We start from the raw sequence: 20,082 nt of genomic DNA, 5'->3' as shown, positions 1-20,082 counted from the left end.
ACAAATCAAACAAATTTTAATATTAGATTGATACATAATACCATTGATTATACATAGTATATTATTGATTATCATTGATTATACATAGTATGGATGTCTCACTGGCGGTATTTCACGCTAGGCTCTAAAAACAAAAATTTAAAATAATAACTATGCTATTTTGTAGAATAAATCTAATGGTATATACCTTTTAATACACAGAACGATTTCAATTACTGTGTGTGTAGAACTCGCATCAGAAAACCGTTATGTGTTAATTTTACTATGATTAAAACAAAAGAATCGAGATGGTCGTTGAAGATGATCAACTAAAATTAACCGACTGTGAACAAAATAATAATATTAACAATTATTAATATTAAAATTTTAAATTTTAAATATAAATCGTTGGCCAACTAACAACTGTAACAACATCAACTACTATCATAGAACAATATGATACTATCAACTCGATGTGATAAGCATTTGTTATTTAATTTCAATGATAACTGATAAGGGATCGAGAAACGATAAAGGTCTGAAATCAAAAAAGTACTATACCGACCTTTATTATTAAAATATTAGTTATTACCATGTTTAATACTCATTTACTCCACAATTCTATAGTATAACATTATAACAATATATTATAATATATTCTAAAAATTCGGTAGGCCAAACCGGACGTGTAGGCTAAGGGCCTTTTTTACAATCATAGTTTAAACCTCGGTTACGCCCAACCGGCCGAATTCGGTGGTTTAACCTTAGTTTAACGATTGTAATACGGGCGCTAAAAGCTAAACCACTAGGATATCAGTGGTGTTAGCGGCTGTCCATGGCTACAACCATTAAATATAGAATAAACAGTATTTAGTACAACTAGTACATTTTCAGCCTTTCAGGGACTCGGGGTGTGAACTGTGAAGATTTTTTAAAAAAATTTGATGAAATAATTGTATTTATTTTGAGCACATCTGATTTTAAATCAAAAAAGTGATTCCTAAAGAGCATACAGTCTAGAAGCTTAGGTATAACTTCAACCATTTTTTCTAAATTACAATCGAACTTCAGGAAGTATGTTTAATTTACTACCGTTTTTAATAGTTTTTATAGTTATCAAACAAGAATATGTTTCATTTTTAGAAAAAAATTAACATGTACGTGCGAGAGTTGCATCCGGCGGCGGTGACAGTCATTCTCGGAAACGGTACCCCCCGTATTTCCCGAATCAAAATTCCCAAATGAACTTTTTTCCGACGGTTATAGTTCCCGAATTAAAAAATTTCAAAATTTAATTAAAAAACGTTGTTATTTTGAGGATGATTTTTCATGTATTATATTTTACATCTATATCTAAAATACAGCTATTGCTATACAAGTACAATCTAATCTATCATTAATTATATTTTCCATGCTATAAATATAGTATTTACGAAAAAGTACGGGTATCTTGCCTTTATCGCACTTTACCGTAGTTACAACCAGGGGCGTTATATATTATATATATAACCTTTTTTTAACTACCTAGAATTTTCCAAAACAAAAGACACAAAGTTGAGCGCCAAAAATTGACACTTATAAGTTATAACAATTTAAATACACTACAGGTACAATAGAGTGCAAGTGATAAGCATTTATATGCCGTTATTTGATATCGTATACAATACAATGATCGACCTTCAGATATATAATATTATGTTAGAATATTATTATTATTATGTAGCCAGATAATTTAATGTACTCAAAACATATTTATAATCTATATGTTATGATGATAAGAATGCACATATAATATTATGTTATAACAATATTATAAATTATTGAGTTGTACAAAAACTGCTAAATTCAATGCATAAAAAAATCTAAAAAACGGCTACCCTTAGGCCATGACAAATCCTTAATTTTAATTATAAATTCAGGGATGTGGATGAATTCTAAGTCATTGTCTAGTGTTATACGTTGCTTTATTTTAGTAATTGCCCTAGAAATGTTGTAATGCAACAAAACATACAGGGTTCTTATCATATCGTGCGTATAGCATAGACGTCCTGCTAGTGGGTATTATCATGGAATTTGCGCGTAAGTACTGATTTGCAATTTCTGAACTGCTTCGGTTTTCACGGTAGACACTCAACATTTTCACAATATTTAAATAAAGTATAACTCATGCCGTGTACCAAGTTTCAAAACTTTTGTTAAAGTGTTACGGGTTTGAGAATTTGAGAGCAGTTCAGCAATATTACTGAACGGCGGCACTTACTATTACTGATTTTTTATGCGAAGAAACTACTGAACTGCCATATACCTGTTATAACTGCTTCAAATTTCGCGAAAGACACTCAACGTTTTCATGATATCTAAATATGGTACAAGTCCAGGGCTTCAAAATGTTATTTATAAAGTTACAACAGAAAATAATGAAAAAAAAATAAACGAAAAACGAAAATAATCTAATATTTGATATATATATATCCTATATTTGATAGTGCTTTCGTCAAAGTGCTGCTCATTACCTATCTATACCAAAAATAATAATATAATTTATATAAAAAAAAAATTAAACGTTCAACAGAAAACAAAAAATATAAAAACTATAAACGGATAAAATCAAATAACGTTAAGTAAAATAACGATCAACATTAAAATTTTTAACGTTTAAATATCCGAAAATATAAAAACGATTTATTTATTTTAAATTTAAGCACTGGGTACAACTCATGCCATGTACAATGTTTCATAGTTTTGGTTTTCATTTTAAACAGTCCTGGCGAGTGAGCGAGTGATCTTGTACGGTTTCGAGGTGCACTCAAAATGCAATTAATTTTACTTGACCTACTTGAGATGGTTTTTCATAACAAATGGAGGGATATTTTCGTTTTAAACAGTCCGAGTGAGCGCAGCTCAATTTTTTGTTATTACATAAAAAGTAAGTATGATAGCCAAAAAATAAGCGTACAAACACACTTTTTCAAAAAAAAAATTAATGAAAAAAGTAGTTGATGATATATTTTATTGAGAATAAACAAAAAATTTAGAAAAAAACAATTATTTCCGGATTTTTTAGAATGACGTAAAAAGTAAGTATGATACCCAATAGTGATTGCTTCAGAAATAAGTTTACAAAAACGCACTTTTTCAAAAAATAAATAAATCGAAAAAGTAGTTTTTTGATATTTTTATCAGGTCTTATTCTAAAATTTTATTTCTCGGTTTAATTAACTGCCGTCATAAAAATGTTATATTTAAAAACAAATTCAATGATAATATAATGACTTAGTATAGCATTAGTCATTATAATTAATTAGAATCATTGCCTATAAAAAAAAAATCGAAATTATTATTCATTCAAAAAAATATACATATAATGATATATTATAATGATTTTTTGGTTTAATTAAGTATTAACTATTGTCATACAAAACATAATATATTAAAAAAAAAACCTAATATCTAACATGGCTACATAATGTTAGTCTATAACCAGACTTTTTCGCCGTGGACCTTTTTGATAGTCTACCCAGTAAATCAGCAGTTCAGTAAATTAGGCAGTATCTAATTAGTAATTACTATATACAATCATGTTTTAAATAGCATTTAATTAAATTAATCATTAAATTGGTCAATTATTGAAACAATTTAAATAAATGAGCAATTAATAAAAAATGAAATATTTGTTGATTAGAATTATTTTTAGACATTTAATACCAAACACGAAATTAATAATAAATATTTTCAGTATAATCCCTATAACCGATACAAAATTAAAAAATTTAAAACCCGGTTTGTAAAAACTAAAATGAGAACTTGTTAATAATAGGTACAACTGTTCAGTGAAAGCTTATGAAAAAAATTAAATCCTCACTACAGTATATTTTAACTAATCCTTTTAATTAAATAAAAAAACAAAGAATTTAGTCAGTTTAATTTTGAAAACTTTTTAGGTATGTGGCTTTTGTTTGTTGTAAAAACATTGCTTTTTAAAATAGTTATTTAAAGAAAACCCCATATTTTCAATTGGTACAATGGTACTACCAAATGGTTTTTTTTTTACAAATTTGGTAGGTATGTTTAGTGTAATAATAATAATACCCCAGATCCACATGGCTACACAATACATAATAATATTAATGTGAATGCTATAATATGACAATTTACCAGGGCTTGCTCAAGGTATAGGCTAGCTAGGCACCGACTTAGAGTGGCATCATTTTAAAAATCAGTGGAAAAATTATATTATTATTTTAGAGACGGCAAAATTGTGCTTGGTGCACTATTTTCGCCTACCCTGTGATTTACACGAATCGCTAAGATTCTGAACGATATATTTATTATGAAATACATTATACATAATATGATCGATAAGCCCATGATTGGTCCATTAAATTTTAGTAAACTATTAAATCAATCATTTTTTTATATAACCCACCATAAATATATTATATTAAAATGTCCGCACACTACTCAATGGACGTCCAATGGTTGGTGGTTCGATTCGCCAGGCCGTCGTCGTTGTCGCAGGGAATGAAAAAGAAAAACAATGCCTAAAACTCGTAAATCGTTAATCATATTTTTATAATTTACAACTGTGTTTAAGATTTAATAAATTATTATTCTGTTTTCGACGATTTCGTAAGTGCGTAGAAAACCATCCGAGTCGCGATAACGTCGCGGCCCGTACACACCGGTGGCGCTTCCGTCGTCCACGGCCGAAACTCGGCGTCGAAATTTCGAGTGCGTGCGAAAATATCAAATCGTTTGCGTCGCTCAACCCGTTTTTAATCCATGTTTGCTCCTCTGACAAATTAATGTTGTCGAATTCCGCACCGCGACCGCAGCCTGATAACGTGTAATTATTACATATGATTATTATTATTATTATTATTATTATTATTATTATTATTATTACTACTCCCCCTCTCAACAAAAACTTTTACCGTTCGTCATCGTCGTCGACCGGAGTGAGTTCGTGCCACTGTTGTCGCTGTGTGTGTTGTCTATAATAACAATAATAACAATAATATGTGGTGGTATTATAGGTAGTGTTCGATTTTATTCTTTTCTTCTCGGTCGGGCCACAACACCACGCACAGCAATCGTCTTTATTATTATTATTATTATTATTATTATTATTATTACTATTATTATTATTTCGTTGTTCCGTCCGTCGTTCGCGCTTCAATCGCCGTTGTTGTTTGACCGCGATTACACTCTCGCACACATACACACGCACGCACAGACGTAAGTACGTAACCTCGCGAGTCGCGACACAATCGTCGTACACGCACGCTATTGTCGTCGTCGTTGTTGTTGTTGTTCTTCTTGTCGTCCACCGTAACATTATAGTGTACAGTTGTTGTTGTCATCGGTAATATTATTATCGTCATCGACGTCGTACACCGTTCAACAAGTCGTCGACTTGTTATTAATCGTTTCGTCGAATTCTTATCGACCGCGGCTGATGTAACGCAATTATAGGTACCTTAGCCATTGTGCCCGGTCGATACTCGCGAGCTTGGTGTCCATAATATCACTCCGACGGTGATGTGTGATGGGATTGTTTTATTTATTTCTGTTAACACCTCAGGTAATATAATACGCTTCCGATCGATGTTATCATAGGCATTTTGTTAGTTTGTCCCGTAGGCGATAGCGTAAACGACGTCGTCGCTCTGTCTAAACGCTGAGTGGCTTTTGTCGGACACGATGGTTTTGCAGATTGCCCTTTGTTCATATTCTTGATCGTAAAACCCATAATAAAGTTATCACATTTACTTCTTGAAGTTTTTTTTCTGGTACTTTTCTTGTCCACATTATTTGTCATTCGTAGTCAAGTCTTGCATGTCGCATAGGTAATTAATAAAGCATATTTTAACATTTTTCCATAAGAGTATTAATCATCAAATCTTTACTGGGTACAACTAATATTTTTATGATTTAGCTTCAGTCTTTTCCTATAAAGTGTTCATAATAATTAGGTTTAATTTTATAGGTTAACTATCAAATAATAATTATACCTCGCCACCTAGCTATACAAATGAGTAACTTCTATTTTGTATTTTTTTTTTCAGATCTACCTATAATAATTTTATTCTAGATGTCAATGATTAATAACATGATCAAACGATATGAATATTGATAGTGTTTCAACAAAATTAGAGAACATGAATATTGATTGTGTAAATACAAAATCAGACAATATGAATACTGATTGTACAATAACTGAATCAGACAGTATGAATATTGATGACGTAAAAACAGAAAGCATGTCACTCGGCAAATTAAAGAAGTAAGTTGATTTTCATTCATTAATAATTAATATTTACCTACACATTTCATATAATGGATAGGTAAAAGAGTTCCATTAATTAGCTTTATCAAATGAATACTTATGGTTTTTTTATTTTTTTGAATTAAATTAAGTCCATATTACTATAAGTTAATAGTTAGGTACGTACTAAACTTAAAGTCAAGTACACAACAAAAAAATAGGATTTTTAATTTATCATAATTTTAAATTCAGATATGTTATTTATACTTCTTTATAAACACCAGAACTTCATGGTTACTGACACAGAATAAATTTAAAATTATTTATATAGAAACCTTAGGATCCAAATGAATAATTATTTTTTGGAATTTTCTTTAATACAAAATTTTTTAAATTTAATTTTAAACAATAGTATTTCATACTTATTGGTCTTTGATTTTGCGTGGAAAGAAAATATTTTTATTTTATTTTTTCTTGCAACACTGAACAATTATCAATAATTTGTAGCCAGTTGTGTAATGAAGAATATTATACTGAATATTAATATAAAATTATAAAATTATAAAATTATAAAATTTTACTATGAAACCCATTAATATGAAATTCTAAAATACTGACTATTACAAAGGTGGTACTTAAATGTATGATAGTATTTTGTTTATTTTATTGTTGAAATTAATTTCTTAGGAAATTCAACTTTTTAGATGATTTTCTTACGTTTTTGGAGCATATTTTTAGAACATTGTTTAATGTACAATGATTAAAATATTTTACTGATAACATAATATAGGCAAATATCCATCTTGTATGTTCATATATTTTAAAGTATTATTTTTATCAATTACCAACAAACTACACAAACTATATAGTTTTAAGTGAAAGAACAACTTACTCGTGTATACAACAGTTTTAATTTATTATACTTAATATTTATTAATATAAATTAATGTACTATGTATAAATGATGTATCATATAAATTAATATTCTTGTGATGGCATCAACCAGAAAAAACTGAAAAAATACAATATATCACAAACAAAAACAAATAGTTCTTAAAAATATGCTAAATAGTAACAGCAATATTAAAAATATAACCTAGTTTTTAAAATATTTTGTTCAATATCCCAACAGGGATCAATATAAAAAAAACTTGAAGACTTCTATAATCATTTCAATATCACATTAATTATTTTAGATTAAAATTTCATGTACTATAAAAATAATAATTTTAAACTACATTGTTAATTTGTGAATCACACAATCGGTGTGAGGAGGAGGCTTAACATTTTTAATATGGTGGAATTTAGGTGTACCTATATCAAAACTAACAACTACCTACACCACAGGGCACTGACCTTAATCTTATAGTCTTCCAATAGATTTAATATTATATATAAATCTCATTAAAAATGCTGTTGTACCTATTTAAATATTATTTTTAGCCACTTACATCATGGGACATTAAATGTAAGTCTTTTTTGATTATTGAAAATATATTAGGCGTTTTACAGTTCTTATTTATAATTTATTAATTAGTTTGTTCAAAAGATGAATATAATATATACATTCCATAAGACTACTGATACTATTGATATTTAAAAATAAATTGTTCTGTGCTGGCAAGGGTCGAGTAAGATTACTTTACAGCAATTTCGGGGTTCCTCTCACTTGCATGTACATCTTATGGGTGCAAGCAATTTTGTTGAGAAATTATTGTCTCATCGTTATTTGTAATCTGCCGTAATCACATGATTGCTTGTACGGACATTAATGGGAAAACTTGTCAAAAATGAATATTTCTTTGGAAAATTAACTTTTTTTTATAATCTACACTAATAAAACAAAATTACTTGCCCATATCTGTTCACATAATATTATAAATTTGTTTATCTATAAGGTAATTGAACACTTAACATATAGATTATAAAATAATATATTTATAATCATTTTTCATATTTTAAATTACCTATTTTTCACAGATCTTAAAAACTTATACAATGAAATATGTAGGTATATAAAAAAAATTATAAATACCTACCTATCCTTACTTCTAACAATGAACATAATTTAATAATTTTAACATGCTGTCACTATTTAATTGTACCTAAATAATACTTCTTTAAAACAAAATACTGTACAAATAAAATACATTTTTTATATAATTCTAGTGTATTCTGCATTAATGTCAACTAAAAATGAACTGAGAATTTTCAAAATTGTTTAGCATATTTTTATTAAAGCTTATTCTTAGACAAAAATAAATATTATTAAATAATTTTATTTTATATTAAAACCATAATAATATATTTATTCATATAAACTTTTACAGTAGCTTTATCATAATGAAAACTGTTAATAACTTTTTAATATCCAAGTAAAATGTACTAGTATTATAAGCATCTGTGGAAAAACCAACCTTATTATCAAACATAACTTTTTACAACCAGATATAGGTAGTGCTAATTATTACAAAAAAAAAACAATTCTGAGTAACAAATTATGGCATACATTTAATAAATTGATTTAAAGTTCTTAGTTAATAATAATAGTTATATGGATAATATCGTGGATATTATTTTATCATTGATAAAATTGTCTATATCTAATAATCCAACTAAAAATTTATTAGACAACCAATTGTATTGATAATGTAATAACAATTTTTTTTTTTTTTAGATCTGAACCGTATGATATTTTTAAACAACTTCCACTTGAAATCATAAATAAAATTGTGCTACATTTAGACTTCAATGATGTTCTCAACTTGAAACTAGTGAACAAGATGTGGCGATGTGTATATGTAAACCAAAATGAGATATGGGAAAGGATTTGCGAGGATTTAAATATACGAATCATTGATTATAGCCGGTGTCTAAATGATAGGTCAAGACATGATTCAGAATGCATAGGATATGCATGTGTAGCTTCAGAAAAATTATTCGGGCCTTTATGTGATTATTGGCAAACTTTTAATCATTATATAATGATTGTAAAGAATATAAAAAACAATGATTTTCCGACCATTTATATACGTCGTCAGCATGTAGAACAATCATATTGTACTGATGATTATATAGTCAATATAAATTGCCAACTCGAAGAACCAGTTCAAATAATTATTTTAAATGGGGCAAATAAGCCCATAAGCAACGCAATTTTGCCAATATTTGATGAATTTGAAAAATTAATTAAATTGAGAAAATATCCACTCAAAGTAATTGGTAACAAAAGATACTTGGTATTTGAAATTTGTTCAATTATATTCGTATATTCAATTTGGAAAACTCAATTCACCAAAAAATTTTTTAAAGTAATACAGAAATCTGTTGAATATGGCTTGAATAAGGATGATTTCAACGAAGAGTTCTTAAATAATCATTGTGACACCAAATTTGATTTATATGATCATAAACTAGCAATGGTGCACCCAGCTAATAGTACATTATTTTTAACTGATTTAAGTACTGGAAAAACATATAAAGAATTGGAATTTAGTTCAAGAAGATGCGTTATTGATAGCATGAAATGCTCTGATTATAGACTCATGATTGGAATCACACGAAGGGTAAATTTATTAAATGTTAGTAATATAACATGAAACTTTTTCAAAATACTGTATTAGACAATTGTACTGTTTGTCTGCAAATGATTTTTTAACTTAAAATCTAATAATATTTTTGCCATCCAACTCATTATACAAAATTCTGTTATCCAACAGTATAAAAAATGTCTCGCAAAAAAAATCCATAACTTATTTCAATAAATAAAAAATTTAATTCAGGAAATTTCAATGATGTAATTTAACTCCAAAAACTGTAACTAACTTTTACATATATATTATAGTAGGTAAAGTTCAGGTTAAATACAGTATAATAATAATTTACTATTTAAACCCTAGAATAAATACTAATTAGTAATTACTCTATATGATTTAAGCTAAATTAAAAGAATTTACAGTGTTCAAAATATGTTTTTGTTTTTTATCATATTATTATTCTTTTCTATTTTTTATTAGTATTTAAATTAAATTTTTGAAATGTTACATTATGTTTGTAAATATTAACTATTTTATTACATGCCAATGTGTTTATCATATCCTACTTTGCTTATAAAATAAAAAAATTTACATTTATTATGTTTTTATTTTAATTTTCAGAAAAAAAAGGGCTTGAAAACAGAACATTTGGCAATTATTTATCACATGAAGGGATGTACACAAGACAATAGATTAAAGATACCCTTGTTAGGGCCTGTTACTCAGTTCAAGGTGACCAGCAATTGCATTGGAGTAGAAAATACAGGTTCTGCAACTCCATTTATCACAAAGCAAAAAAATTCATACTTAAATGTGTTTTGGCTTGAATGCGATACATTTTCATTTGACTGTACTAGAAAGTATATTTATTATAATGTTAATCAAAGTATATTTCAGTATGACCTATTAAAGTCCATGTTGTCCAAATTTGAAGTAGTTCAAAAAATAGCTGTCGATGCTATATCAAATCTCTTACCTCTAACACCTATAAATGATAGATATTTGTTAGTTCGATCGACTTATCCAAATTCATATGATATATTTGATGTCAAAGAACACGTTTGTGTTAGGTCAATACAATTAACTGCAGGGTATTCTTTAGTTCATGTGGGTAAACTATCTATAATGTTCTCTAATTCCACTCAATTTATGGTAATTGCATTTAGTTAATTATGTAATTTTTTTTGTACAACAGTTTTTTTTATATATATATTATGATTATTATTTTAAACTCTATTACAATGCAATGTTCATTGCAAATGATTATTTGTTTATTAATTATGAATTTAAAAACAAAAATATTTTTGAAATTATAAACTAACTGAAGGTTATTAGTTAAGATAATTGGGTTAACTTACTATGATTGTGTTCAAGAGGATAATATATTCATTTGTAGCATAATATTTATATAACATTTTTTTTATTATTTGATTTATTTGATTTTTCTTATATTTTGTGTTAGATTTAGTATTAAATTTTCATTTGGATTGTAAATTTTTTTTTGAATAATACTGCTTTTTTCTTTTTTTCATTAGAAAAAAAATGCATTTTATTAACATTAAATTTACTCTACGAAATTAATTAAAACAAATTACTGTTTGTCATAAAAAAAATTTATTTATTACAAAAATAATTGTTAATACTTAATTGTTGTGTAAGGTTAATTTGAAAAATAATTGTTTGAATATATAATTTAAGTTTATATATATTTTAATAATTAGGTATTATAATATATTAGTATAAAGTTGTTAAGTAATTAATTTAAACTTATCATTTAATATGAATAAAAGATTTAATTTCTCATCTAATATCTTGATTGTATAATTATTTTTGAATAATTTAACAAAGTCTCACATATTATTAAATACTATTGAATAATATTATTTTATGATTAATGTCATAATAAATAATATATATTGCCTTTGCGTTCAAATTATGACGTGTAGGTACTAGTAGTAATCGGCGCCACGGAAGCAATGCAAAAGCAGACCCCGCGGCGCCATCGGTTCAAAACTGAAAAAAAGGTACTAGTAGTAATAAAAAATCAAACTTGCTTCCAAGTGATTAAAAATATAAAACAACTAAAAGAAAGGACCATAAAATTGTTCAACAGTATATATTTTTAATTTGTTTTTATTTATTATTAAAAACTACAAACACAATATAGAATAATAATAATAATATATAGTACATGATATATCAATAGGTTTAACGTATAATGATTTTATTTTTATAACACCCAAAATAATTATGATAAAGTATAAATATGGATTTAGAACTTTATTATTATGAGTTCATTAATTATTTAATATGTTGATGATGATAATAATAATAATAATGATAAATACCTAACTAATTCTATACTGAATCGTATGTACATGTAAACTAACCTATAAGTAGTACACCAGCTTGTTGAAATGGCAAGTACAATGTTTAAAAAAAAATTATTGAGCTTAATTTTTTTTGTACGCTTTATAAACTATACATCGATACTACAATTTACTACGACAGCGCAGGGCAAGTCGATTGCGTTGCGCTTGAGTTCAGTCTAATACGTTGAAACAATTGGCAAATTTGTGAACCGACGTGCGAGTGCGTCGACTGTTTGTATGAATATGTTTGAAAAAAACCTATAAATGCGTGTGTATCCAAAACACCTGCGTGAATGTTCTGTGTTTTTCACTACAGAGGCGGCCATGTAAAGAGAGAGTGAACCGATTTAAAACCTAAACGCTAAATTTTATGGAAATTTTGAGCGTGACCGTGTGCGCGTGTGATGAACGATGTGATCGATGACGAGATGACAGATAATAATGATGAATAATGTAATATTGAGCCCTCGGGCACGAGCGTATGATGAAATCTCTCATCGGTTACGGCGCGACTCTGTATCGCCTCCCACGCTTGGCACGGAGGTAGGCGCTTCTGTCTCGTTCCTGGACGACTTCTTTACGAATGACGTTCTGATGTTGTTGAATGGCATCTCGACGGCTACGGTGAGTGCCACGGACACCATGACGATGGCCAGCATCTCCTTGATGTTTATCTGCAGGAAAAACGAACATATGATCGATGAATATTATGATAAAACTGTCCATCGAAAGAGGTGTGCGAGTACTTATGGCCTATGGGTGCCTACTTGGATATTTTAAAGGAAGGGTCATCGCTGCAGTGGTCGATTTTCTCGGTTGAGGGGGGAGGAGGGAAAGATCAAAACAAATTTTAGCAGAAAATGTAAAATAAAATAATTTAACTACCTACTGATAACGTTAATAATAAGGCAATTTAAAACTAATATTGGTAATTTGTTGTTTCGGTTTGTAAAAATTATATTTAACGATTTTTTTGTAGTTAGGTAGGTACCTATATATTTTGAAATATCTTTAAACGATATCCATTGTTAATAAAATTGTTGCGTAAACTAATAATACAGTTGACAAAAATTAAAATGTCGACCTCGCACGAAACTTGAAAAAAAATGAAATCATTATAAATTATACAATTAACCACAACTTATAATGTAGGTATAGATAGTTTTGAGAAAAAGCGATTTGAAGTTTAAAGAGTTCTTTATGTGTGCAGTTGAAACTAAAAACTTATATACTTACAAACATGCTTTACAACAGTGGCGGTCAAATTATTTTGTCAAGGGGGAGGTGGTTGATATGACTGATTTTTTTAACATAATATACACTATTTGAATATAATGTATAAATACAAGACTGACGTATTTCATATTATGGCTGAAATATCACAAATTATGAAATCCGATTCCATCACAACATTGCTGTTTTCCGCTCAACATATCAATTAAAAATTTGCTTTTATTTAGAACAAAAATACTACAAATTGAAATAAAGCCGTCTTGAATTTTGACTTCAATTATGATTAATTGGATACCTATATATTAAAACGTTTAAACGTACCTATACTGCCATAGTACCATAAAGTAGACATGGCTGTGTGCTTTGAATTTTGAAAATTAGCTAAAAATTGAATAATTCAATACCGATACATCTTTTTGGTGGCAAAATTAAAAATGATAGACAGCGTTATATTGTAGCGTTCTTGCGCTATATTATATAGTTGATATTTTTCTACACGAAAGTAATAATAATTCAAAATCTATGCATTTTGAATTGTGGCAGTCTTGTTCTAGAGGTTTTAGCCATCTTCAGTAAACAAAGTCGTATTAGGGTTTTGTCGCTATAGGTTCCATATAACCCAAATAAAAAATGAATGGTAGTTATTTGGTTACCTACAAAAAGTTAGCATTGACGAATAATAATAACAATAATAATTTAGGTAAATGTGCAAAAGGTGGTTGTATCCATATGGCTATATATCCAATGACCAATATACAAGTGGATTACAAGAAACACTTGGGTACAAAGAAATTTTCAGGGACTTTGCGAATATACTGTTATAACTTACAACTGATATTTCGTTATAAATGATACTGTTAATATATTTTATTATATAATATATAGGTAAATATTAGCATAGCGTAAACAATTTAGCTATCACTCGATTTTACGAATAATAGGTAGATAGGTAGAATGGTAGTACCCATAACCATAAAGGTTTAACTGTGTCCGCAGGTCTATACATTTCGACCGATTTTGCGCAATGATTAACTTTATATTCAGAAAACATAATAATATAATTATAGTGTCCAGACGCCAATCTGATATTCTAGTCGCGACCGTTATGAGTATAATATTATGAAATTACCTTTGCATGGTCTTATTGTGTAGACGCCGCGCCGCCGCCGGTGCGAACAAAACTGTTTTTATTATTATTATCATTGTTGCTTTTTTTTTATATATATAGGTACAAATACATAAATGTATAATGGTGCTGTCGATGAAAATTTTGAAATAAATCATGAAATATTTTTTTTTTCATTCAAAATTAAATTATTGATATAGGTACCCATAACATTATGTGCAATTTATGCGTACAACCGAATATACAATATTCTCACAATGGTCAAATATTCAAAACGAGTTATTGTCAATTTAAAATATTCAGACTTGGCGAATCAAAATAGATGTCTGGATTAGTTCAAATGTTGGTATTGTAAAAATAGACGACCAAAGTCATGACCGCCAAATGATACAACATCAGGGCCGTGTTAAAGGTGGAGGGGGGAAAGGGTCATTTGCCACCGGGCGCCACAGCTTGGTAAAATCAAGGGGCGCCTCGAGCTTGAGAAACCGCTGTTGCCAGTTGCCTGTTAGTGACTCCTCAATTTATATTTAATACAAATTTTAATGAAAAATTACGATGATTACTTCTTTAGTTATATATTTCGAAAAATATTTTTGTCGTACCGATAATAAAATAAAAATTAATCGAATTCAATTTTATATAGGTACTAAGGTACTAAAAATAATAATATAATAAACTGGTGAACTGGTCACAAACTTCTTATCGCGAGTTATTTATACTCACACAAGTTTTCCGATGAGTGACTGCTGAGTTGTGACCCTCCAACCATAATAGTTAATAAATTTGCTAAAGGGAAAGCGAGAAAAAAATTATAATAATTTGTTTATGTAATGGAATTTTATTGAATAAAACTAAATTAAATTTAGATAAAGTTTTCAACATTATAACTATATGATAGCTTAATAAACTTATTACCCACTAAATCTATGTTAAGGTATTGTAATGCACATTTAAAATTGACCAAATTAGCCATTTCAGTTCTATTTGTTTTATGTCAACACAACATCAGGGATCAGGATCATCAGACAATTAAAAATATAGATGATAATTTTTTGGAGTCTCCATAAAAAAGTCATCATATACTTCTTCGCATACCTGAAATACTAAATAACGTGCGAGGTAGTCAATAAGTGGATGATATAAAGAAGAGAGGGGGACTGGGGTGCTTAAAAATGAGTGCCCATGGGCGCCAAAAAGCTTAACACGGCCCTGTACAACATGGTTTTCAACTTTGAACTTTCATACATTTTTAAATGTTATACCGTTACAGATATACAGATCTGACTTGGATGTCAAAAGTTTACCATCAAATGGTAATAAAATACCTATCCTAATAGTTTTAAATAATTCTGTTTTACTCAAGTGACTCCTTATTATTTCTATTTTTGCCCCAAGCAATAGTAAAGTATTAAATACTTTTGAAATAGGTATTTATTTTGTGATATTATATTTAAAAATACAAAAACTAAAGAAAAGTCAAAATTCTTATACTGGTAGGTCGTAGGTACCCTTAATTCCACGGATATTTGTGACTGTTCACTTTGTCACTAAATTTAAAAAATATATTCAATCATGATAGGTATATAAAATTATTATAAATATATTTTTATATAATGTATTTTAAATTCGTTTTTATAAATACTGTTCTACTCAAGTACTTAAACATACCTATACCTATTGTATGTTTTAAATAAATTTCAAAAGTATTTTTAACAAGTATGATTAGGAACATAGTATGGTACCTACGCTATCTTAATTTGTTGTGGTAAGTGTAATAAACTTATTTATTTCTATTATTATTGACCATTTAAGTTTTTAGAATAAATGAACAACCTTTGACTACTTTTGGGAGATGTGATGTAGGTTGAAGCATAACCGTATATTCCACTCTCCACAATTTCCACAAGTATTGGTATTCGATTACTTGAATACTTTAAAAAGTATATATTTTATACAATTATACTGACTGAATGGGTGTAAATGCGTAGGATACATCATTCGTATTAGGCTAGTAGGCTACACATAATATATATTAACATATTAAACATCTATACTTACGATCAATCCAAAACTGTATTCCAATGCAGATCTATGACTTCCCACGTTGTAGAAAAATACCGGAAATTGTGTTAAGTAGAACGTGTAAGACAAACGTGTGCACACGATAAATCCTTTCCAAGAAAACAACGACGATACGAATCCTAAAAAAAATGTACATAATATTAATGTGTGAGTGAAATCCGATGAAATGATTATAATATCTATGTACAATATATTTAAATTAAACACCTAAATGTGTATGGGAAATAAATTAAATACGGATCTGTGAATAAATAATATTATAGACAGAGTTTCGGAAATGCCAAACGGAAAAGGCATAGTAATTATTACTAGGCAATAAAGCTACCTATTATATAAATAATTCGGGCACAAGTCCATCTGTTTAACTAGAGGGTCTAGGGAGCTTTTAGTCCATGGTTTATTTTCAACTTTAATTTTACAGGGTTTCTCTAATTCCTGTGACTATAGTCAAAACTCCGGCGATGCTCGTGATGGGGTGCACCCTGGGGTTATTTTGAACTTTGGTCTAGGATTCTAGCCACTATTAAATCCTATAGCTGCGCCCATGTGACAAGTGACAACTTTAGTTGATTTTATCTAGACGAATATTGAGATAAATATTTTAGATAGAAATATTACTAATCAAGACAAATTTATCGTCATCTGTTGACTGTTGTAGTCATGCCGATGGTCATTTATGTCAAGTTATCATCATCAATTTCACATTGCGAAAGTATGACGGGTCAGTTTATTTTATTAGAAGAACATTTTTAACTATTACTTTATTATAATTTATTAATTATTAACACATTACGTATTGTTCTATATTATGTTTATTTATTTTATATCTATACCTACCTAACAAGTAACAACGTAGTCAGTATTTCAAAATATAATGAGCTACATTGAAAAAATAAAACTATAGTAGGTATTAAGTATTAATTTAAGATACAAAGAAGAAGGGAACAATCATAATTCATAATTATTTATTTTTTAATAAAAATATTTATAACATTATAATATTATGCATATAAAAACAGTTATAATATTAGAAATTACAATAATAACAACAATTTATTTATTTTATTTTTATGTAGGTTCACCTACAAGTTTTAATTCCAAAAATGTTAGGTTAGTTAATTACGTAAAACACCTTAAGTTGACATAAAAATAAAAGTTAGTTTACGCAGTCCCAATTAATATGGGCAATACATTCAACGAGGTGATAAACATAAACTTCAATCAAGACGGGTCTACTGTTTATAGAGTTTACGAACTACAATAATATGTTTAAGGGTCTACAATAAGGATCATTAGGTGTCTCGGTAGAAGTCAGAAGCAAAAAAATGTCCACAATAAAAATGATAAATATAATTTTTGTAAATTAAGCGTAATAGTAAATACCTGTCGAGTATTGTGAAAAGTTATAACAGCTGTCAGCTCTCTATAGTTGCGACATTGTGATTTTTAAGGTACATAACATTTAAAAATTACTAAGAATAATATTTTATCTGTATTCAGTATTTTTACAGAAGTTGTAGATTCTGAACGGAACGATGAATCATAAATGTATTGGTTTTACAATGATGTGTGTCTCTAGAAATTTGCTTGTTCAAACCAGTGTGAAAAAAAACGTTGGCATAGCATTACAGTAACTCGTTATATTAAACAAACAAGAAAACCAAACCTGAAATTTATTATGTTAATTCAAGGGGAAATCGATAAATGAAGTTTAACATAAAAGTATAAAACTTATGTGGGGGGAATTGAAAGTATAAAAACCGAAAATTGTCTCGTTAAAATTGGAATAATTACAGTAGAAAAAACCGAATTCAATAGTATTAATTTACAACGGAATCTATAGTAGTAGGCCATTTGGGTGACGTATTTTTGTACACCCACAACCGAATCGAATTTAATACTTTGGTGAATTAAAACGAACACAGCATAATATTTTGTGGAAAAAATAGCACAAGGTAGTTATCGGAAAATAATGTTTAGTAATGCACTATATCCACTGATGTAAATTTTTAACAATCAATAAACAAAGCTTTTAACGTTCGATTTGTTTTATTCTGTACATACATGTACAACCGTCACAGTAAAAAAAAATCAATCGTAAAAACATGCTTTCCTACTTTCAATAGTACAAGGGACTCGTTGGTCGTGTAAGTACATGGTTTTGGTACTAAAACAAAAATGAAAAGTTGTACATAAAAATCTTGGTACAGTTTTTTGAAATTTATTTTCACACCGATTTTATCTGCATTTGAAACGTGTAAAAATACGAAGTGACAACGAGTATTGCAGGCTACGTAGTACCTACGTTGTAGTCACTCCTGTACACAGAAGTGGACTGACAATCCCCCCCCCCCCTGGGCCTATGCAAATCGATATTTTCTATAATATTTAATATCAACAAATTCAAATGGATTTACCTTTACCTATATGTTTTTAAATGTAAATGCATTTGTTTGCAAAAAATATCGAAGTCAAAACTTTAAAGTACAAATTAAAGTTACTTGAGAATTATAGCTTTATTTGTCAATGGTCTTACATAGGTACACGTTAATCATGTTGTATTCCATGAAAGTTGCTGGTAAGCTTTGGGCGATTATGCCAGTTCCCCGGGGCCGAATTATAGACCCAGCCTAGGCTGAGCCATATATCAGGACTTAATACCAAGTTTCAGTGTCATAATAATTATTTATTCAAACAGTATAACATAGGTACCTCCATTGCCCGTGTATGAGACGAATATAATCCAACTGAAAAAAATACACCAATAGATGGGCGCAAAAGCCGCATAATTGGCGGCATCGCTGGCGTTGTACACGTAATCTATGTCGCCCATTTTGGCAGGGTGTATAAACGCTTCGTAGAAGAATCCAATAGCAACGATCCAACCCAACTTCAAGTGGCCCTAAACGACAAAACATTTAATATAAATAATGGTTGAATGGTTCCTATTTTGTTTCTTCTGATAATAACAATAATCTTCACAATCATCAAGTTTCTAGAATGTTAACTAAATTAAAGGCTATAATATTTTAACTCTACTAATAGTAACTAATATCTAAGCTCAATAACAATAATATAATATCAAAAACATGCATAATCATTCATGTCATCCGAAAACTGTTATCTAAAATCGAATTGCACTTCGCTGTGTTTTGTATACCTATAACTACTTCAATGAGATATTTTGTATTAGTTTTAATATATAATAATTAAAAGTGTTTTTATTATATTGTACTTTAATGAAAATTTACACATTCACATGACACACACATAAACACACATTAGTATTTATAATCAATGGTAGTCATAACTTATTACTGATTAGTGCCATAATTATTGTAGGTATCCAATGATAATAATTACCATTTTTATATGTATGATATATATATAGTCAATCATATTGTAGGTATACATAAATGCATTGTCAGAACGACAGCAGGAATGATAGAAAATTGATTTATAAAATCGTAGTAAATATTGTAA

The 20,082-nt window shown here is 28.5% G+C and overlaps 2 protein-coding genes and 1 long non-coding RNA gene across 7 annotated transcripts in view; 1 reads left to right on the top strand and 2 right to left on the bottom strand.

Moving 5' to 3' along the window:
• Positions 1–186: 186 nt before the first annotated feature.
• Positions 187–5,066, bottom strand: LOC132934274 (uncharacterized). The gene is made up of 3 exons (XR_009663004.1): positions 4,914–5,066; positions 4,406–4,815; positions 187–322 (listed from the first exon to the last, which is right to left on the bottom strand). It is a non-coding gene; the product is annotated as an uncharacterized LOC132934274 (long non-coding RNA).
• Positions 4,683–11,564, top strand: LOC132934271 (uncharacterized). 5 transcript variants are annotated; one of them, XM_061000560.1, is made up of 4 exons: positions 4,683–4,825; positions 6,048–6,265; positions 8,925–9,828; positions 10,405–11,564. In XM_061000560.1, exons 2-4 carry the CDS (start codon positions 6,105–6,107, stop codon positions 10,951–10,953), a joined length of 1,614 nt encoding a protein of 537 aa, XP_060856543.1. In that variant the 5' UTR covers positions 4,683–4,825; positions 6,048–6,104; the 3' UTR covers positions 10,954–11,564. The 5 variants fall into 5 exon arrangements, with proteins under 5 accessions (XP_060856543.1, XP_060856542.1, XP_060856541.1 ...); XM_061000559.1 differs by lacking the exon at positions 4,683–4,825 and adding an exon at positions 5,073–5,217; XM_061000558.1 differs by lacking the exon at positions 4,683–4,825 and adding an exon at positions 5,073–5,563.
• A 334-nt stretch (positions 11,565–11,898) lies between these two features.
• Positions 11,899–20,082, bottom strand: part of LOC132934719 (uncharacterized) — a 65,119-nt gene continuing 56,935 nt past the window's right edge. Inside the window, exons 11-13 of the mRNA XM_061001057.1 lie at positions 19,312–19,501; positions 16,576–16,718; positions 11,899–12,829 (exon numbers count right to left, since the gene is read on the bottom strand). Coding sequence (XP_060857040.1) covers positions 12,650–12,829; positions 16,576–16,718; positions 19,312–19,501 — 513 coding nt within the window. The 3' untranslated portion in view covers positions 11,899–12,649. The remainder of the gene's footprint in view (positions 12,830–16,575; positions 16,719–19,311; positions 19,502–20,082) is intronic.

This window comes from Metopolophium dirhodum, chromosome 1, assembly GCF_019925205.1.
Source record: "Metopolophium dirhodum isolate CAU chromosome 1, ASM1992520v1, whole genome shotgun sequence".
In the NCBI taxonomy this organism is placed as follows: Eukaryota; Metazoa; Arthropoda; class Insecta; order Hemiptera; family Aphididae; genus Metopolophium; species Metopolophium dirhodum.
The sequence above is the reverse complement of the archived record's forward strand: the minus strand, read 5'-3'. Positions and strand labels throughout refer to the sequence as shown.

Coding starts and splice junctions, on each gene's coding strand:
- LOC132934271 (XM_061000560.1), top strand. CDS start 6,105: ATGAATATTGATAGTGTTTCAACAAAATTAGAGAACATGAATATTGAT. Junction 6,266..8,924: donor TCACTCGGCAAATTAAAGAA/GTAAGTTGATTT, acceptor TTTTTTTTTTAG/ATCTGAACCGTATGATATTT. Junction 9,829..10,404: donor GAAGGGTAAATTTATTAAAT/GTTAGTAATATA, acceptor TTTAATTTTCAG/AAAAAAAAGGGCTTGAAAAC.